Here is a 22,980-nt window from a genome sequence, read left to right on the forward strand (position 1 = left end):
AACGGAGGAGAAGGACAGGGAGGGAGGAAAGGGGAGGTTTTTACTTGCGTTAGGTTAAAAGCAGCCTGCTCCGATTGTCGGTGCGCACCTTTGACTTGGTTGTGCCTGGAGCTGCAGATCTGTGACTACACAACTGCCTCGTCTACTGCTTAAGTCCTCTGTCCCAGTGTGTTGTTGTTTTTTAAATATGCTTTATTGATTATGCTGTTACAGTTGTCCCAATTTCTTTTCCCTTTGTTCCCCTCCACCCAGTGACCCACTCCCTCTCGTTGTCTCCCCTCCCCTTAGTCCATGCCCACTGATTGTGCGTATAGTTCTTCTCAACATCTTCCTCTACTCCACTCTATCCTACTATGCTTAATTCCTGGACCATCTCCCTCCCTTTCCCCCTTCGCCCTCCCCGCTGACCTCCCCCCCCCCAAATAGTTCCCCATAACTATAATTCTTTTCCCACTCTTGTTGCCTAGTTACCTTGCCTTTGTTTCGATTCCCTGACTTCTATTGTTGGTTGTTATGAAACAGTTTTCATTTTAATGTTCATAGTTTGATCCTTTCTCTTAAACAAGTCCCTTTAACATTTCATATAACAGTGGTTTGGATCTGATGAACTCCTTCAGTTTTACTTGGTCCTGGAAGCACTTTCTCTGCCCTTCTATTCTGAATGACAGCTTCACTGGAGAGAGTAATCGTTGTTGTAGGTTTTTGCTTTTCATTACTTTGAATATTTCTTGCCAGTCCCTTCTCGCCTGCAGAGTTTCTTTTGAGAAATCAGCTGAGAGTCTTATTGGGACCCCTTTGTATGTAATTCTCTTCTTCTCTCTTGCTGCTTTTACGATTCTCTCTTTATCCTTATTTTTTGACAATTTGATTATAATGTGTCTTGGTGTGGTTTTCCCTAGATCCAGTTTCTTTGGAACTCTCTGTGCTTCCTGGACCTGTAAGTCTTATTTCCTTTCCCAAGTTAGAGAAGTACTGCTTCATTATTTTTTCACATTTTTCAATTTCTAGTTTTTTTCTTCACCTTCTGGCAACACTATGATTCTGATGTTGGCCCGCTTATAGCTGTCCCATAGGTTTCTGAACCTCTCCTCATTTTCCTCACTTTTTGTTTCCTTTTTCTGCACTGGTTGACTGTTCCTTCCCTATGTTCTGATTTGTTGATTTGGTCCCTGCTTTTCTTTCCCTCACCACTAGTTTCGTATATATTTTCATTCATTTCAGCAGGACTAGCCTTCATTCCTTCCCCGTCTTGCTTAAGATCTGCTGTTAGGTCTGTAAGCATTCTTATAACCAAAGCTCTGAACTATGCCTCAGAAAGATTTCCTATCTGCTGCGTGATTGGGATCTCTATCATGATCTGTGCCATCCTGACAGTTTTGTGTTTACCTTTGCTTCCTGGGTGGGGTTGTCACACCTCCTACGCTATAGGGGGTAGAGTCCTGTGCACTTGTCACAACTGGGTGACCCTTCTCACCATGCTGTGGCATTTTCTGTGGGGGCGGCGGTCCAAGATGGATTCCTGCCGTTCACCCTCTGCTGAGATACCAGGAGCCTCCTCCTCCACCACCCCCCCTCTTGGACGTCACAGTCCAAGGCAATGGGGTGTCTGCCTTCCCCGGTGTTGGAATTGCAAGCTGACAGGTCTGGTCTGCAGCTGGGGGTCTCCCCAGGTGCTTCTCACCTCCCCTTAAATAGGGATGTCTGTGCTTACCGCTGTCCCGCTGCCTTCACCGCTGCTGCCACCGCCAGCACAGCTCGACCTCTCCGCCCCAGCTTCGCCCCTCCTACCTGTCTGGATGAGCACCACTTCTTTATAACTTCATATGTTGGACTTTCATTTATTTTCTGGAACTTCTGGTTATTTCTGGTTTTGTGGTAGTTGTATTCCTTCTCAGTTGTGAAGGGAGACGGAGTTTGTCAGTCTAGGCCTCCATCTTGGCCAGAAGTTTCTTGTCCTGTGTCCCAGTGTTTTTATTGTGAGCGTTTCTCATACAAACCAAAGTGATAATAATACCATTTTTAAAAATAACTGTTCACATATGGTTTTAATATGGCTTTAAGATGCTGTCTAGTGTCTTTTTCATTTCAATTTGAAGGACTCCCTTTCCCATTTATTGTAGAGCAGGTGTAATGGTAATGAATTCTCACCAGTTTTGTTTGAAAATGCCTAATTTCATCCTCATTTTTAAAAGACAGCTTTGCTGTGTATAATCATGAAAAGCATGACACTTTGGTCAATGACTGACTAAGATTATAATGGAGCTGAAAAACTCCTATCACCTTGTGACATCATAATCATCATGTCAAAGATCAACACATTACTTGTGTCTGTTGTACTGCCTCTCAAAAAAGTATAGTACATACAATTATGTCCAGTACATAATACTTGATGATGATAAATAACTATGTTAATGGTTCATGTGCTTATTATATTATATTAAAAATTTTGAAGATTTTATTATTTATTCATTTTTAGAGAGAGGGGAAGGGAGGGGGAAAGAGAGGGAGAGAAACATCAATGTGTAATTGCCTCTCACACACCCCAACTGGGGACTTGGCCCAGCTGGCCTGCAACCCAGGCATGTGCCCTGACTGGGAATTGAACTGATGACCCTTCGGCTCACAGGCCAGTGCTCAATCCATTGAGCCATACCAGCCAGGTCTATACTATACTTTGTATTATTTTATAGTATTTTTTACTTTATTTATTTATTTGCACAGGGGAGGAAAATCTCCTCATGATGTTCTTGTCCCAAACTGCCTTTTTTTCTTTATTTTTATTGCTGACATTATTACATAGGATCCCATTTCCCTCTACTTTGCCTGCCTCCACCCAGCCCCAACCTCCCACCCCCAAGGGCATCTTTAAATTTAATGTCTGGCTTTTGTATTTTGCAGTCTGCCTAATCTGCAATAGACTTCTGAGGAGGTGACATCCTATATAAAATATCTCTTATTTTTAGAATTGATGGATTAAAATCTTTTGCTGCTTAAAAACAATTTCCTGTGAAGTTGCCAATGAAACAAACAAAACAAAAGACCCTTCAAGATACTGTTATTGGCAGCTATTGGACCCAAGTAAACCATGCATATGGCAATTGTAGTGAAGATGCTGACACTCTCAGTGGGAAGACTAGAAAGATATCATATTTGCCCAGGCCTCAATTTTTCTTACAGCAAGGGGCAATGAAAGAAGGTGATTATTCCCACTAGGGAAGTGGCACTTTCCTTCGCACAATGCAGTCTAAAGCTGTGGGTCTACTGTTATTTTAGAGTGTACTCATTCTACCTATTTAAAAAAGTTTGCTGTAAAAGAGTATGCCATGTTACACCACTGACAGCCTCATAGATCCTAGTGTTTACAGCATCTTTTCATTGAATCTTTTTCTCTTGTGCTTGATTTAATATCATGTTGTTTTGTACAGCAGCATACTATACAGGCTTGTAGCCTAAGAGCAACAGGCTATTCCATACAGCCTAGGTGTATAGAAGGTTATACCATCTAGATTTGTGTTAAGTAGGCTCTATGATGATGGGTACGCAATTATGAAATTGCTAAATGACATGTTTTCAAAACATATGCCTGTGGTTGAGGGCGTGACTGTATAGAATTCTTGGATGACAGTTTTTCTTTCAGCATCTTAAACACAGCATCCGACTGCCTTTTGCCCTGTGCGGTTTCTGCCGGAAAATGTTAATCATCCTATTGAGCATCCCTTTTTTGTGATGATTTACTTTTTTTTTTGCTGCTTTGATGATTCTATCTTTCAATTTCCAACAGTTTAATTATCTGCCTCTCTTTGGGTTTATTCTTTATGCAAGTTGGTGGGCTTCTTGTATTTTTATATCCATGGTTTTTCTCAAAATTGAGAAGATTTTGGCCCATTACTTCTTCAAATAATCTCTGCCTCTTTCTCAACCTCTCCTCCTTCTGGGACTCCATAATGCATATATTGGTCATCTTATGCTGCCACATAAGTCCCTTAGATGGAGAATTTTACTATCATTCTTGTTATTCTCATTTTGTCCATATATAGGTTTTCCTGATACTCTATTTCTTTGTGTGTGTTTTCCTTCAGCTCTTTGAATATATTTAAGGCAGTTTAAAAATATCAGTCAGGTAAGTCTGCTATATAGGTTTCTTCATGAGCTCTTTCTGGAGATGTAATTCGTTCCTTTAAATGGGCATTCCTTCTCTGTTCCTTTGTACTTCTAGTGTTTTTTTTTTTTGTTGGAAACTAGACATTGAATAAACAGCCACCTCTCAGACTCTTTGCAGATTGGTGTGGAAGACCTTCACTAATTAGTGAGTCGCTGAGGCTTAAGATCAGCCCAGCACAAAGGCTTAAGGTTTTTTCAGGTCTTTTCTCGCAATTGTTCTGTCTGAATGTATGTGTGTGCTTTCTAAAACCCCCTAACTCCCCTTGTCTGCTTTTAAATTCTAAGTTCCCAGAGTATTACCTTAGCTACTTCTTGGATGTTCTGTAGATGTTCGAATGTATTCCTTTGACTGTAGTCTCTTGTCCATGTCTCTGCAGTAACTCCTGCACTTTTCATGTGCTGCATCTCCTGCCACTGCCTTTTGAGGCTTCCAGTCTGATCCAAACTATGATGCTGTTCTCTGTCTAATTTCCAAGGCAGACAAGAACAAAAGCAATCCCTCTGGCAGCCAAAGGATTGATCAGAATGTTGCAAACAAGTTTTACCCTGTTTCTTCTGTCCCAAGGAATAAAAAAATAGACTGCTTACTCCTGGCTATAGTGTGCACACTAAGGAAAGGCTGGTACAAGTAATAAACACCACAAAAGTAATTGTTTGCTTAGCTGTTGTAAATCTGACTGGTTTCCAGAGCTCTTGCATGGTTACTTTGATTGGTCTGTAGTTATTTTCTGGTTTTGCTGTGGAAGAAGGAGGACCTGGACTTTCCTAGTTTTTGACCTTGCACACAATATTCTATTTCTTGCCCTGTTTTCTTTTAAAATTTTCTATACTGTTCTGTATGTTTGAAATATTTCTAAATAAAAATGTGTGGAGTGGTAGGGTTTATAAATAAAAAATACTTTTTTTTATTTATTATTATTCCAATCCATGAACAGTGTGTATGTTTCCACTTACTTGTATCTTCCTCAATTTCTTTCTTCAATGTCCTATAGTTTTCTGAGTACAGGTATTTTACCTCCTTTGTTAAATTTATTCCTACGTAAATTTTGCTGTTGTTATTGCAGTACTAAATGGAATTGTTTTTTTTACTTTCTCTTTCTGATAGTTCATTGTTAGTGTATAGAAATGCCACTGATTTCTGGATATTAATTTTGTATCCAGCACAACAATTATTTTTCATTCATTCGCTTATTGGTGGAGGTTAAGGTTATTTCAGGTTTGGGCTATTATAAATAAAACTGCTATGATCATATGTGTGTAAGATTTCTCTTGAATAAATACCAAAAATTAGGGTTGCTGGGTGGTATATAGCAAATCCTGTTTAATTTTATTACTACTGACGAACTACTTTCAAAAGTGATTGTATCCTTTTAAAGTCCTACCAGCAATCATTCCCAACACCCGTTCTTTAACTATTCTAGTGGATGCATACTAGCATCTCATTGTGCTTTTACTTGACATTTCCCTGAGACACCTATAAGTGTAGAGATGTCCTTTATCAGAGTGAGGACGTCCTTTTCTTTTCCAAGTTTGTTGAGAGTTTTCATTATAAATGGGTGTTAAATTTTATTCTATGTAAATTATTTTCTAATTACAGTGATTTTTAAAAAGACCCTATAACAGCAGACTTAAAACAATCACTGAATACTTTTCTTCTAAGACAGGGAACAAAGCTAGGTAGTCTGTTCCCATCACCTCTATTCATCATTGTCATGGTAGTCTTAGCTATGTAATAAGGAATGAAAATATAATGGGGTGGAAAAAAGAATATAGGCTGCAAAGGAAGAAGTTAAACTGTCCCTAGTCTCATATGACATGATTTAAAATAGCAATCCTAAGGAATCAATGAAATAATATTAAAGGTAATAAGTGAATTTACCAAGGTCTTAGGATACAAGGTTAATACAAAATCAATGGTCTATCCTGGGACTTAATTTAGAACACAAAGTTGGTTTCAGTTTTTAAAATAAATATAATTTACCTTATATTTACATGATAATGTATGTAGAAATCCTTATGGAATTTACAAAAACTGACTACCATTAATAAGTGAGTTTAGGAAGGTTGCATAATACAAAATCAATATACAAAATAAGTGGTATTTCTATATTTCAATAATACTATTTAAAATAATTCTCCTATCTGTCTAGCTGCCAAAGTCAGAATCTGAGATATTAACCCTGACTTCTCTCTTTGTAACAGGGGTCCCCAAAAGCCCCCACAGCCCATGGTTTTGGGAATGAGGAAGGGAGATGGTGCAGCTTATATGTACATAGATATGTACTTTGCATATCTATGGCAGGCTGGTAAAAGGGCAGACGATACTGTTTGATACTTTGCATATCAATGACAAGGAGATAGCTGAGCCTTTCCTGAAGAGGAGAGCCATAAGGAAAGGGGCCAGGCAAGACAAAAGGCAGCAATCTTTCACCACACAGTTTCAAAGGCTGCAGAGGGACCCCACCAGTCCACTATGAAGTCTGATGGGAAGAAGGGCTCCTGTCTGTTTTGAGAAGAAGCACAATGGAAGGAGCATGATAGAGCAGCAGGTTGTAGCAGCCATGTGACAAGTAGCCATGCAGTTCATAGGGATGATTCGGCCATGAGGCCTGGGCTAGTAAGAAAGCAAGCATGCAGCTGCTCTGATCCTGCCAGCTGCAGCTGACTCCTAAGCCCCCAGGACTCTGCATGGCAGACCAGGACTCCCTCTGGATTCTTAGAACTCAGGACATAGGGAGAGGACACTCTCTTAGAACTTGTATCTTTCCTGGACTTCACCATGATCCAGTATAACATGGTACATGCTTTCCTGGACTATTACACTGGGGAACATAATTTTGGTTGAGTTAGATCTGACACTTGTTTTTGGCTAACTTTTGGCATCTGAATCCAAAAATGACCCCAGTTTTTCTCTACCACGTCAACATTTTAAGGTACAGAATACCCTCCCTTTGTCCTAAAAATCATACAAAATGTACATACAAAGGAAAATAAAGAAAAAATTACCTGAACAGACTGTTTAGAGTTATTTTATTCATAGAAAGGCTATATATTGCTACTGTAAGTCAAATTGTGTACAAGTAGTAAAGTTCTGCTACCAAACATACATATTAAGGTATTTTATCTTTTCAAATTACAGGCTAGGAAATGCCAAAATGAGATACTTGAAACAGTCTCCTTCAGTTGGCAAAGCTTTAACAAATTGCTTCATGAGACCCAGTTTTATGTGCAGAGGTGGAAATATAATGTTCTTTCTGCCAACAGGTGGCTCATGTAGAATGTTTGGATCACCAGGTTTGAGGTCAGATATTGGAGGCCAATTCGACTCCACCCAATGCTTCTCATGAGCTCTGCTGTCCCACATACACAGAAAACAGGGATACTTGGTGTATCCGCGTTGCTGACTGTGAAGGACAAATAAAAGTGACACTCAAACTAGTAAGAAATGATTAGCAGCAAAAGAGAAATGTAGTAAGCAGGTTAAGAAAACTTTCAAGAGGGGCTAGACACACAGATAGTCAGAGTTAAGAAATATTTACCACCTGAGAAACAGTAAGAGTTAACCCAGAGTGTAAAAGACATAATATTTATAACTGGGGAAAATGTGATAAGCCAAGTTAAGGAAACTTTCAAGACGGAATGAGGCGTGAGACATAAACAGAGTTAACCAAGTGTGAGGGGCACCCATCATAGAATATTTATCACCTGGGAACTATGTATGGTAGGTGAGTTAAGGAAACATATTCATGAGCTAATTGCTACCTTTAATTGATTTAGTCAATCATGTTAGATTGTAACTCCAGGGTATCCAGTAGGGAAAAATGGAGAGGAAGGGGAGGGGGAAGAAGGGGGAGGTTTACTCGTGTTAGGATAAAAGCAGCCTGCTCGAAGCCCTGGTGCATGCCTTATGTTAGGCTGCATCCAGACTTGCAAATCTGTGAATAAACAAATGCTTCGTTTACTGCTTAAGTCCTGTGTACCAGTGTTTTATTGTGGGTAATTCTAACACTGAGCAAGAAGGAAGCAGGCCAATTGTGTTTGTGATACTGCAACAGATCAAAGACTCTCTTTATGTCTTCATATTCTTCACGAAAACAAACTGAATGGCCAATTGGGACTGCACCAAATCAATTGCCATTGTGGAGAAGGAAACACTTCAAGCTCCGCTTTGAGCTATCAATGAACAGTTGCCATTCAGTTGCATTCTAGATTGGAATTCCCAATTCCTCCATTAAACAATGTATGTTATGGCAATATACAAAGCCACCATCACTTCAAAAGTACTGCAAAAAAGTACGTTCTCTTGATCGAAAGTAGGATACATTCACTCCTTTTTCAAGCAAGTTTTTCTCATGCAGTCTTGATGCTAGGAGTTTGGAAGCCTTTTTGGAGAGCCCCAAATCTTGTGCCAAATCATTCAACTCATGCTCATCAAATCCCTCACAAACTGAGTCATCTTCAATTTCAAAATCTTCATCGTTGCTGTCACTTAGTTCTTCACCACACTCCTGTTTTTCAAAAGAGGGTACTTCAATGAAAACTGTCACTGGGATTTCAGCTGAATGAGGCATTGGGCGTATAGCTGATGGTAGACTAGGATACTCTATTGCACATTTATTTTCCTTGTTATATCCTGACATTTTCACTATACAAAGTAACAGTCACTTGAAGGATCTCTGGGCTCTCGCCAAACCATAGGTATACCAAATGGCAATTGAGCACGTGTTCACTTCGTCCACATCTGTAAACTCTCGACACACTGCTTGCACACTTTGTGAGTGGCCTAATACTTATCTTGATCACCAAGTTTTACTTTAAAATATCCAAAATAGGCTTGCCTGACAAATGCGCTGATATTTGTCCTTTGACTAGGAATGGTGAAACTGCCACAGATATAACAAAACGAATCAGGGTTGTTTAGGCACTTATGATGAGAAATAGCAGAGGCAGACATGATCTGAAGGAAAGGAAATAAGTATGTATGTAAATAAAAAAACAAATTGTGCTAACTCCTTGTATACAGATAAGAACTCAGATTACACTTGGAAATACGATTCACTATGTAGAGCGGCACACAACCTCGCACCACACTGATTCCTGTGTAACTGAATAGCCTAGACAAGTATGAACCTGTTGCTGGTCTCCAAGGTCATCCCCTACTCCTCCCCAGTCAAGGGAGGTTTGCTCTCAGCCAATTGGAGAGCATTAGTGCTTCCCTCGATCCAGGCTCGATCCAGCCTAGAGTGGTTGCATTAAGATAAGCTGTACACCCTGGCTGCTGTGGCTCAGTGACTCAGGCGTCGGCCTGTGAGCCAAGTGTCGCTGGTTCGATTCCCACTCAGGGCACGTGACTAGGTTGCACGTCAGGTCCCCAGTTGGGGGCATAAGTGAGAGGCAACCACACAGTGATGTTTCTCTCCCTCTACTTCTCCTTTCCCCTCTCTTTACTAGTAAATAAATAAATAATTTTTTTAAAAAAAGATAAGCTGTACAGAAAAAATTTGATGTGATAGAAGAAAACTAACTGCAATTTTGAAATCTGCATGTCCATTAAAGTCTAAAACAGCTGAAAAATCGAACTCAACAGGAATTTTGTTAAAAATTGTTCCCCTGTGTTATATGGAGGCTCGATGACATTGTAACCCAGATCCTGAAGGAGAGAGCTGACAGTTAAGGGATGGGGAACTACTGGGCTTGGGCTTGGCTTATAGCTTTTTGGGGAGCAAAGGAAGTGCTGGGTCTCATTGAGAGAACAGGACTCTGAGCAGGAGTGTTCACAGCCCCCCACCCCCACCCCCGTTGGAATATTGTAAATAAAGACCTGTTTTCCTCACCCTAATTGTTGGGTCTTACACCAAGGCACCACGTGAATGAGCCCCCTTTTGCTTGGCAACATCTTTCCCTCATCAAACTACTCTACCTTAATCAAACCAGCAAGTTCTGTTACCTTTATTTCCTCAATATTTCCAGCACTTACCCACTTTTCTTCATCCTCCAGTCAATTATCTTTCCTAGTAAAACTGGGCCCTCAAATGTTTCTGAAACTAGATCTTAACAGTCTCTCTCTCTCTCTCTCTTGCTCTCTCTCTCTCTCTCCCTCTCTCCCTTTCTCTCTCCCTCTCCTACTTTTAAGTATTATTTAGGAGAAAACAATAGGTCTCCTCACAACTATCCGGAGACCACCAGACCAAGCTGGATCAGACTGATCTCAGAGTCATGAACAGGCAGTTAGCCCAAGCTTACAGCCTCAAAGGCACAGCAGAACCAAAATTCATAGAACTCAGGTAGAAGACACGGTACTTTTAACATAGGGAGCCCTCTAAGAAGTGAGGGACCTCTCAATAAGGAAGGTCTGCTACAGCCAAGTTTGGACACATATAAGGAAGGATAAAAAAAACTCAACCAGATTATAATTTCTTTGTTCTCTGTGGCCCTTTTCACATCCCTAACCTTACATAGCTTAATTCTAATTCACACCCCTTGATTTAGAATTAATAAATATCTACAACCTCTCTTTACACTTACCTCTTAAAAATGATCCCGAGACTTATTGGGAAAGGCTAATATGAGCTTTGTCTCTGGCCTAATGGATGAATTCTATTTCTCTGTGAAAACCTGCTGCCTCAGACTTTTGGCTTCTCTGTAACTGGCAGGCAACAAACTCATCACTTTTGTTTGGCCTTTGTTCTGGTAACAGTCTCTTGCTTGTACCTCTATTTGTCACTGGCTACACTGTAACTAGAGTGATGTCTAAAATACAAGTCTCATGTTGCCTATGTAAATAAATCCTTAGGTGAATATAATCTTATGATAGATTAAAAGGCACTTCATGACCTGACGCACTACTCAAACTTCATCTTTAACCCATCTTCTCCTCTTGCTCTACATTCCATCGATATGAAAACTATTTTCAATTCCTCAAATGCAACATTCCTCTCTTTACTCTGGGAATTCTGCACACGATTCCATTTCCTCTGATAGACCACCCTATACCCCAGATCCCTGTGTCATTCCACCCCCAAACAGAACAAGGTTAAAAAAGCCAAAAGCAAAAATTTGGCAGGCAATCAAGAGGTTTATACAGAGAGGTAATAAGAGCCTCAATTAATGTTTTACAGAAGAAGCAAATAAAGGAATATGAAAGTAATACTGGTATGTGAAATAAAAGCAAGTATTTTAGCAATCATGTACTAAAACATGACTTGTTGAAAAAAAGTCATCCTTTATGTGACTTTTCCTACATTTGCTCAAACCTGGTGAAATAATTCAAGAACTTTACGTAAAAGGAATCTTCAAAGGATAAACCAAGCTGCTCTATATGAATTATTTCTTACTTAGTAGTCTTAATTAACAGCCTATGGTGGTTAGAACAGAGATTTTCAAAATGTGGTTCCTTGGACTAGCATCATCATTGTCATTGTGAGGGAACTTGCTTGATGCATATTACTGAGCTCTACATAAGACTTTCTAAATTAGAAACTCTAGACAGAGAGGGCCAGAAATCTGTAGTTTAAGGACCCTTCAGGTGATTCTATTGTAAGTTCAAGTTTGAAAGCAACAAAGGTTAGAGGGAGGATATGGAAACAGTTATAAATCAGAAAAATTATCATGACCACAACACAATCAGAAGAATGAAACTGTAGAAAGACAAGGCAGTAGTAATTATAACCTACTCTTCATCCCACTGAAAGGCACTGTAATTCACTATGGAGAAGAAAAACGTAAATGCACAAGAACAATAGTCTCATATACTCTCAAGGCTCTAATAAATATTATACTGATAAAGGCCACTAAGAAAGAGCCACTTTAAGTGCTTAAAAACTGAAGAAATTGTACATAATAAATTAAAACCACATTACTCATTATTTTGCACATTCACTCAATAAACATTTACTGAGTACTATTATTATACAAGATATTATGGTAAAAGCTAAAGCTCTGATAAACAGATTTTAAAGAAAAGCAAGAGAAATTTCAAAAAAGTCAAAGTTTTTCTTTAAGTAATTTTGTTTGTTGCAGTGAAACTCATTACCAAGGAAGAGTATAAAGAAAAACAGTCAACTATTATTCTATATCTCTTATGTATAAAACGGTAATAAAACCCTAGGTGCTTTTACTTTATCAATTATAAGTTAATTTCAAATGTATGTTTGTTTCTAAGGCAATATTAATTCTGATCCTCTAAAAGTAATATATGTGTAATATACACATAAAACATATATTATATATATTATATATGTGTATGTGTGTATAACATTTAAGCTTTAAGATGAAAAAACTTGAACATTAACAAGCACTTTTTCAGAACATTACCAAATTCTTTTTGATCATGGCTGGTAATTGTATTGCAGGGCTACCTCCTCTCCTCAATAAGTTCATTTTTATAAGTCCTGTACATCTATATCATCACCTCTTGGGAAGCAACATTTTGCAGTAGGAAGAATCTAGGATTTTGAGTCCAATAGATGTGAGTTCAAATCCTTTCTCAGCTGTTTAATCATCTGTATCATTTAAAAAGCTTATAAGCCTCGGTTTTTCATCTTTAAAAGAATTTTAATGATACTTTCATAAGATTTTGCAAAATTTGGCTTGCAAGTCCAAAACACATGTTTCATAAAAGTTACTCCCTTATTCCTTGCTCTTTTTAAGAATTACTTTCATTTCCTTCAGTCCATTATTTATCCTAAAAGTCTTGATATACTTCATAATGACAAGACACTACTTACAACTTTGTACTTTAAAGGTCCTTCCTTAAGAGCTTCGCATTTCACAGATTCTTCTGAATATTTAAATACTGAAATTGTAGTGCTATGGAAAAACTTGTTTGGGGAGTTAGGAGACCCAAGTCTAGTTTCATTAATGCTTGGGCTTTTATCTCCTTAGACTGGGATAACTTATGAAAAATAACCGTATTAGATAAGATCATCTCTAAGGCTCTGGGTCTTTAAAATTCTATGATTTGGGGTAAGAATTATTTTGGATCATTAGCAATTGGATCCTTGGACCTGGAAATATATCTTATTTGGGAAGGAATGCTCAAGATAGACAAGTATGATGAAGTAAGAAAAAGTAGGTGAGAACAAAAAAATCAATCTGTCTCAAAATACCTCTGCTTCCCCACGTTCACCCTGCTGTAATTGTTTTAGAATAACAATGTTTTCTTGTATACAAATTTATGTGATATAATTTTCATCTCTTACGATACATGTGATCTCTGTCCTTCCAGAGTACTTCCTCTGGAATGATGGTTTTTCATACTTATGGCAGTAAACATGGTGGTAAGTAGCCAGTCTCGTTTTCATGTTGTCTTTTCACTTCTCCAATCAATCTAAAGAAAGGCTTACGTAATAGACAAGAGAGTCTGACCTATCAGTGTCAGCAAGATAATCTAAGAATTATCTATTTTTAACCCCAATGCTCCTCATAGTGAGGTCTAACAGTCACCTTTCAGATATTTGCCTGGCTTATAATTTATCTTTCTGGAAAGTTTCATTATTGACATTTCTAGTCACTTCCACTTTCACATGTGTTTATTTATCAAGAAATAACATTGTTTCTCTAGGCTCTTTGAGAAGCCTAAGTCATCTGGTAAAGACATCAAAGTTTGAGGAAGGTTTGTTTATATTTTAGATCAGTATAAAAGGATTCACTTCCACTGAGACTAACTGGCCCCTTACTTTGTTTTGCCAACATCAACCTCATAGTTTTCAATTTTCAATAAAAAAAATTAGTAAATTATGCCAAGAGTAAGTAATATTTAACATTTCACATTTACTTTCTAGACTAGGTCTTGACAGAGAGGGAGGGAAGGAGAGAGGGAGGGTGAAACTCTACTCATATGAGTTAATTTGTGTATTTGTATTTTCTATAGCCATTCTATCAATATGATCTTATACTGGTTTCTAGGCTCTGGCAATGTAGCCCGGTTGGTTAGAGCACTGTCCCAATACACCAAGGTTGCAGGTTCATGCCCTGGTCAGACTACATAGAATCAACTGTGAAGGCATAAATAAGTGGAACAACAAATCAATGTTTCTCTAGGAACCAACACCTCTCCCTCGCCCCATCCCTTACTCTTGCTCTCAAATCAATAAATAAAAATTAAAAGAAAAAACAAAAATGGATTTCTAAAGCATTGATCCAGAGAACCATTCTTTTAGCCTCCTAGCTTTTTATTTTTTAAACTATGCAAAATGTTCCTTCAAAATAGTAATTTTCCTATACTAGTCAAAGGGATATCATATTCTTTTGTAAAAGACCTTACTGTAAAACCATATAAATTTACAAAGAAGTCAACATTTCTGTTATTCATCACACACTACCTTCAATTTCTATAATGTGATCTTCCTAATATAAAGAATCATGACTGCCAATTATTGAGGATTAGCAACAACCTAAAAAACTTAACACTGCCCAAGAATCGCAGAGCTCTGAAATATAATCTGTCTCATTTGTGAGAGTCTCCACTGAATCTTCCTATTTGTGAAATTTACACCATGAATTCCACAAAAAACTAATTTCTTATTAACGAACGCTAGTCTTTGTAAGACTCGTTGTCTTACAAATGTTGCCATTGTAAGATACGTACATTAATATTTTTAAATATTTTACTTCAATATTTTAATATTAAATTAGTATTTTAATCTATGCCAATTTTCTCTTTTAAGTATAATTAGATTTACTTCTTAGTTGTCTGAGACACATAAAGAAAATGGCATCAGATTTATAGACTGACATATAATTATAAAAAAAAAACCTTATGAAAATAGCCTTACAGATTAAAACATTAAGAAAATGAGGAACAAAAGCAAAGAATTACCTCTAATAATTCAATGTTTTTGTCTTTCTTATTTTTCTGTTTTTTAAAAAAATATTAAATTTACTGGGGTGACATTGGTTAATAAATTATACAAATTTCAAGTGTACAATTCTATAATATATCATCTGTATATTGTATTGGGTTTTCCAAACAAAGTCAAGTCTCCTTCCATTGTGTCACAACAGTCAAATTAAATCTTTTTTAAAAAACTCACTAGAACAGTGAACATTATAAATCAGAAAGAACTTCATATTAAGAACAAAGAAAAAAACTAAAATGAAAATGAAAGACAACAGCTTAAACTTACTGGGTTATCTGTGGTATCATCAGCCAACTGTAAACCAAAATAGTCACGTTCAGTCAAATCAAGATGTTTGAAGACTATATCCAACAGAACTTGCCCCTGATCATGTTTCTAGAAGAAAAATAAAAGGAAATCAACACTGATATGCTACATACACTTTAAGATTTTTAACCTCTTGGACTTTTCTCCTCTTCTATTAAATTGGCAACTATTTCTATCCAATGACTATTGAGAATGAAAACTTCACATGTTACACACTACTTAACTGATTTTACGTAAGCTGGTTCAAAGACTACATAATAAATATGAAGATATAAGGAAAACCTCTGATTGAAAATGCCTTCTGCTTTCAGAGTAGTATGGTATTTTTGTAATTTTATATTGTTGCCACATTGACTCATGTATATACCCATATCATTTGTCTTATTGGTTTTTTCCTATTATTTAAAATGACTGGAAAGTGACATATTTGACTATATACAATTTAAAATTTGTGTCTAAAATAAATAATACAACAAAAGGGAAACAATAATGAACATTATTTGTAGCAAACTAATAAAGGATTAATATTTTAATTACAACAGTACCCAGAGAACTTTAGAAGAATATTTCATTTTAACCTCATACCAATTCTATCATGTAGGCATTATTTATTATCCTGCTGTTTTAGTAAGAGTAACTATAAATTCCTTAATTCCCACACTTATGAAGTTGTGGTGAAAGGGCACAACTAGATAATGCCCTTAAAAAATGTAACTAATAAATAAAAGCATGAAGAAATGATAAACATGTTTGGTAATAAAAGAAATCAAAGTGGAAAACTATGAACCCACCCAAAAAATAAAATCCAGAGAATTAAGATAAAAAGCACTTATTGCTGCTAATATTATAGATAGATATAATCTGTTGGGAAAGCAACTCAGAAATAGTAAGTATGAGCAATAACAATATTGACTACTTCTATACTCCTGAGAGAAAAATAAAATCCAATATTTGGGGAAAAAGCTACACATGCCAATATGTTCACTCAAGTATTATTTACATAAGTATTAGAAAAAGCATGTTAGTAAGTACTGGTATATTTTATCACTAATTTTGCCTCTCATTAGCTATAACAGTTTGGTAGCATCCAAATACAAGTTAGAATCAAAACTCAGAGCTGAAACAATAAGGACATATATATATATTTCATATATTGTAAAGTACAGAGGTACAACAGAATCCAGAGCTGGCTAATTCAACAGATGAGAGATGTAATCTAATACAACCTTTCTTTCCATCTTTCTTATCTGCATTCCTGGTATTGACTGCATTTGTAGGCTATAAGCAAGATGTTCATAGCAATTTCGAAATTCATAGCCATACATGACAATGTTTAAATGAACAACCTTGCTTGTAAGGTTACCTTACAAAGAGCTTCCCTTTATGTGTTACTGGCCAGACTGAGTTAAATGGCTATTTGCAGAACTCATCAATAGTAGGAAGTATGTACTTCAAACAGTGCTTTCCAACGGTGGTTCCTATTCAAATAACCTGTGAATATTTTTTATACTGATGCATCTCACCACTCCCCACTCCCCTCCGATTCTCATTAAATTGATCTCCAGGATGGAGATCAAGCAGTATCCTTTTTAAAAAGCTACTAAGATAATTTTAATTTCTAGAGACAAGATGAAGTAGACCCATTTCTCCCTGTACTCCAGCCAAGTGAAACGTTAAAAAAAAATTTTTTTTTTAAACAAAAAAGTTTGAAAAGTGCAAAGAAGGTGGTAGCCTGGCTAGGGAACTCTCTATCTTTACATTTCTTTTCAGGTAAAATTCAAACATATAAAATTATCTGTTTTAAAGTGTGCAATTCAATGACATTTAGTACATTAACAATATTGTACAACCATCATGTCTAGCTAGTTCCAAAACATTTCATCACACTGAAAGAATACCATAATTAATACAGTATCCCTTCCCCTTCCTCCAGGTGCTGGCAACCACTAATGTGCTTTCTGTATAAATTTACCTATTCTGCCAGTTCGTTGGCATCATCCTGCAAAGCAAAAGGGAGCCGGTTCAATTCCTGGTCAGGTCACTTGCCTAGGTTGTGTGTTCAGTCCCTGGTCGGGGTGCGTATGACAGGGAACTGATCAATATTTCTCTCTCCTATCCAAGTTTTCCTCCCTCTCTATCTCCCTCCCTTCCCCTCTCTCTCTAAAAAGAAAAATTTAAAACGACATTAAATTTACCTATTCTTCATATTTCACATAAATGGAATTGAACAATGTGTGACCTGTGTCTGGCTTCTTTTGCTTAGCATAATGTTTTCAAAGTTCATCCATGTTATACCATTATATCCACACCTTATTTCCTTCTTATGGTCAAATAATATTTCATTTATAAGGCAATATCACAATTTGTCTGTCAGTTATTGGACATTTGGATTGTTTCCACCTTTTGGTACTACAAATAATGCTTCCATAAGTACTGGTATGCAGGTGTGTGAGCATCTGCTTTCAATTCTTTCAGGCATATCATAGAAGTGATATTGATGGTCCATATGAAAATTTTGTTTAACTTTTTAACTCCTTTCTATAGCAGCTGTACCTATTTTACAGTCCCACCAGCAATGCATGAGAGTTTCAATTTCTATACATACTTGCCAACATTTGCCATTTTCTACTCTTTTGATCAAAGCCACCCCAATGGGCATGAAGTGGTACTTCACTGGGTTTTAATTTGTATTTCCATAATAACTAATGATATTGAGCATTTTTTTCATGTGTCTGTTGACCATTTGTACGTCTTTGAAGACATGTCTAATCAAATCCTTGGCCCATTTAAAAAATTGGGTTGATAATCTCTTGAGTTCTAAGTTCTTTTCATATTCTGGATGCTAACCCCTTATCAATAAATGATTTGCAAATATTTTCTCCGATTTTGTAGGCTCTCTCTTCATTTTCTGGATCACATACTGATATACACAAAAGATTTTAATTTTTGTGAAGCTCAACTTATTCATTTTTTTTCTTTTGATGCTTGTACTTTTGGTGTCATATCTAAGAATTCATTGCTAAATTCAAAGTTATGAAGAATTACCTATGTATTTTCTTCTAAAAGTTTTATAGTTTTAGCTCTTACATGTAGTTCTCTCAGCCTTTTTGAGTTTTCTTGAAACAAAATCCTAGACAGATACACATAATGAATCACATGTGAAAAACTGACCGAAGTTAAAAGAGAAAAAGGTTTAAAAACTCAACTACAGTGTGGAATAACTGTATTGTTTCCAATCACGTCTCTGGATAACACACACATGAAGTTGACCAGAACAGTAATACACAGGTTCTGGATACCAAATCGTCATTAGAACCACAACCTACAAAAGCAGACCAGGACTTGTATATTAGCAGGGTGACTTCCTGAAATAAAACAGACTGAATGTTATTTTGAGTCTCATAGTACCCAAAGTATCCAGGATATTACCTAAAACCGCTCATCATAAAAAGAGCAGGAAAAAATCTCGACTGAAATAAGAATGAGAAGAAACGATCAACAGATGTCAAACAACACTGACAGGACTAAGATGCTGTTGCCTGATCAGGATTTTGAAGCAGCATCATAAAAATGTTTCAATAAGCCATTATGAATGCTGGGTTTTGTTTTGTTTTTTTCATTTTTATTTTTATTTTAAAGGTGAAAAAAGGAGAATATTTCTGCAATAAATTAAAAGATATAGAAGAACTAAATAAAAATTATACAACTGGAAAAAACAGTAATAAAAATAAAAGCTGACTGGATGTACTCAAGAGAAGAATGAAGATGAGATTCAGTGAATTTCAAGACAGGTCAATAGACCAATCTAAACAACACAAAGAAAATAGACTGGAAAAAAGAAAAAGAAAATGACCAGACCCTCAGAGACCCGTGGGGCAATGAAAAAAGATATAACAATTACATTACTAGATCCCTAAAAGAGAGTTTCAGAATGATAAAATATTTGAGAAAATACGAGCTGAAATTTTTACAAATTTGACAAAAAGCAAAAACAGGATTCAAGAATTCAAGTGAATTCTAAACAAAATGAATTCAAACAAATCTACTCCAAGACATATCATAATCAAACTACTGAAAACAAAAGAAAAAAAATTGAAAGCAACTAGAAAAATATTTAGAAATTGAGCTATAGAATACAATTTGATTTAGAACAGACTTCTCATCTGCAACCATAAGACCAGAAGGAAGTGGTACCACATATTCCAGGTGCTGGAAAAAAAGGCATTGTCAACCCAGAATTTCCTATTAATAGAAAATATTTTATAGAAATGAAGAATAATGTCATTCTCAGAAAAAGGAAAATTTAAGGGAAGGTATCACCAACAGACCATCACTAAAAAAATGCCCAAAAGAAGTTCTTCAACCAGAAATGAAATAAAATTTAAAAAGATGGAAAAACAGAAAAAGAAAAGAGCAATGGAATTAGAGGAATTAGGGAAAATATAAAAGTCAATGCATCTCTTTAAGGATTAAATTATGTTTGATGGTTAAAGCAAAAATTTTAACTTTACCTGGTATGCTGCCTGATATATATAGAAAAAAAAAATTGAGACTATTATGAAGGGGAGAAGGTAAAGACCCCTAATGGTAGGTCTCATTTAAGGTACTAAAATGTGGTTGCTAATATACTATGATAATTTATATATGTAAAATGTAACAATGAGCAAACCCCCTCCAAAAAGCTATATACTCTTGAAAATACTAAAATAAATAAAAATTAAATTCTATAAAATGTTTACTGTCAGAATATGGAGGCAGCTAGAATGCACACCTGGACTTTTGGTATATGCTAATCAACCTGGTCCTGGACTTAGCTGTTCCCAAAGGATATGCTGATGGACTGAAACCATTCCCAGGGGAAATGGTAACGGACCTAGCCCGATGTTAACTAACCTGGTGTGTGTATGGCGGGGAGCCTAAGGGGGGGGGGGGAAGCATGAGATGTAAATGACCTACTGAATATGTTGATAAGCAAACTCACCCTCACCCTAATGTGTAGTTGAGTGGTTGACAAGTATAAAAAAATGCCTGCAGAAGTGCGGGTAGAAATCCTATGGGCCCACGAGGAGGACCGGGAGTCCCCATTCCCCGTTCCCTTGCTTCCCATTCCCCTTGCTCCTACAGGCCCTTGAATTGGTCTGGGAGCTGCCTCTCCCTTTTACCCCCTCACCCCTTTCCCTCAATAAACCCATTCCCTGATCCCACAGTGGTCTCCGGGTGATTTCTCAGAGCAAGGCTGCCCTGACATTTACATGATCTACTAGAAAGGCAGGAAAAGAAATAAAAGAATATAACAACCAGAAAGTTCTAACATATAAATAATTACATAAAAGTAAAGGGCCTAAATACTTAAATAAAAGGCAGAGACTGGTAGAGTAGGAAAAAAACATGACCCAACTGTATATTATCTAAAAAAAACTGACTTCAAATACAATGGTATATGTAAGTTGAAAGCAAAGGGACAAAAAAAAGATGTATCATGAAATACTAATTTTAAAAAGATTTTAAAGCAAATATTTTTACTGAGGGGGTAGTGTGGGAGTGGGGGGTAGGGAGGGCCAAACATTATATGTTCATGCACAAAAGAACATAGCAGGAAAATAAAACAAAAATTAATGGAATGAAAATAAAATAAAAAAGGAACAAATATGAATAGAAATATCAATAATTTAGTAATTGGTGGAATTATTCAACTGAAAGAATATGGAAGTCATATATCAACACATAGGATCTAAGGGACATTTATAGAATACTCTACTCAACAAAACACTCATTCTTTTCAAGTATCTATGGAACATTCACAAGACAGGCCATATCCTGGGACATAAAACAAACCATACCAATTTGAAAACAACTAAAATCATATAGTGTGCTCTATAACCATAATGAAATCAGAATAGACAACAGTACCAGAAGAAGAAAAATTTGGAAACTAAATACTAAGAAATTTAAAAATACATTTCTAAATAATCCACAAGATAAACAGTACTCAGAGAAATAAAAAAAAATATAATAAACTGAAAAAAAAATCAACATATCAAAGTCTGGCTGTGGGATACAGTCAAAGCAGTGCTAGAAGGAAAATTTAGAAACTTAAGTGTTTACATTAGGAATAAAAGGTCTCAAATCAAGCCTAAATTCCCTCCTGAATAAAACTAGAAAAAAAGAACAAAATAAATAGAAGGAAGTAATACAGTTAAGAGCAGAAATCTATGAAAATCTGGTACTTTGAAAAGATCAATAAAATTGATAAATTCCTAGCAAGGGTAAATTTAAATAACAGGGAGAGGAGAAACAAATTACCAATTACAAAATTAAAACCGAGGCTATCACTACACACTCCAAAAATATCTAAACACATAAATATGACAACTTGGATGAAATAAACTAAGTCCTCAAAAAGGAAAAACATACTAAAATTCACCTACTATGAAAGATATTTTGAATAGCTGTGTAATTAATTAATTCTCACCGAATGACATTTTTCCATTGCTTTTTAGAGAAAGAGAAACATTGATAGATTGGCTTCCCTACACTCCTGGACCAGGGCCACAATCTAGGTACAATATGTGCCCTGACAGGTAACTGAACTCGAAACCTTTCAATTACAGGACAATGCTCCAATGGAGTCATACCATCCAGGGCTATTATTTTTAATAAAATAATTACAAGAAAACACCTCCCCCAAAATAAAATTTTCTGAGTCCAATGATTTCACTGGAGAATTCTAGAAAACATTTAAATAAGAATTAAGAATAATTCTACTTCATCTATCTCCAGAAAACCAACCCATTCTATGAAATCAGTATTATTATCCTTATCAAAGACAAAGACAGTTCAAAACAGAAAAGTACAGACATATACCCCTCTCAGGAATATAGATGTGAAATATTAGCAGATGGAATTTAGCAATATCTCAAAAGGATTATACATAACTGATAGAGATCTGATGTGTTCACTGGGTGGGGAGTAGGAGGAGGCTAACAGAAGAAGCTATGGTAAACAGCTTAGGACAGGATTTGCTGAGAAGCTAAATGCCACCAGAGTGCCTGGAATTATGGGCTAGAAGATTTGAAACAAAAGAAGTCTCTCAGACTCAATGGTTCCTCTCTTCTTCCTCAAGGATGCCTGGGGTGATCGTGCTGCAGCTGCCTGCGTTTCCTAAAGGACGATATTTTGGATTGGAAGGAACTCAGGCGCAGCCTATGATCAGGCTGGCCTGACAGGGTGGCAGGGTTATTTTTCTTTGGGTGTTCTAGTGGGATGGGTTCTGAAGTAGAAGCCTGCCATTCTTCCAAAATTGTGAAGCTTTTGTATCTTACGTTATTTTAGTTTGTAAACTAACCCTATAGAAATAAAATAATTAAAAACTAACAGGGGGAATGACAGAACTCAGGTATTAAAAAGAAGCCTTAATTGATTGGCTTAAGGGATTAAAGCTATAACTAAGGAATTAAAGATATTAGCCTTAATTGATACTGACTAATAATGCATGTGGAAAAGCTGTTATTCCAAAACTGTGAAACTTTCCGAATAGACTCCTTTCCTTTATCACCAAACCTTTGCCTCTGGAGTTCTGCCTAGAGGGTGGCAGCAGGCAGCGGGACCCCAACTGCTGTTCGGTAACACTCTGAGAAAATAATATAGCATTAAT

General features: G+C 36.5%; 1 protein-coding gene across 1 annotated transcript in view; it reads right to left on the bottom strand.

Annotated features, from left to right (window-relative positions):
- PTPN4 (protein tyrosine phosphatase non-receptor type 4) overlaps positions 1 to 22,980 on the bottom strand; it is a 290,817-nt gene that overhangs the window by 181,347 nt on the left and 86,490 nt on the right. Inside the window, exon 3 of the mRNA XM_090279321.1 lies at positions 15,288 to 15,395. Within this exon, the coding sequence (XP_090135447.1) occupies positions 15,288 to 15,395 (108 nt within the window). The remainder of the gene's footprint in view (positions 1 to 15,287; positions 15,396 to 22,980) is intronic.

This window comes from Furipterus horrens, unplaced genomic scaffold (assembly GCF_987537825.1).
Source record: "Furipterus horrens unplaced genomic scaffold, mFurHor1.1.pri manual_scaffold_1, whole genome shotgun sequence".
In the NCBI taxonomy this organism is placed as follows: Eukaryota; Metazoa; Chordata; class Mammalia; order Chiroptera; family Furipteridae; genus Furipterus; species Furipterus horrens.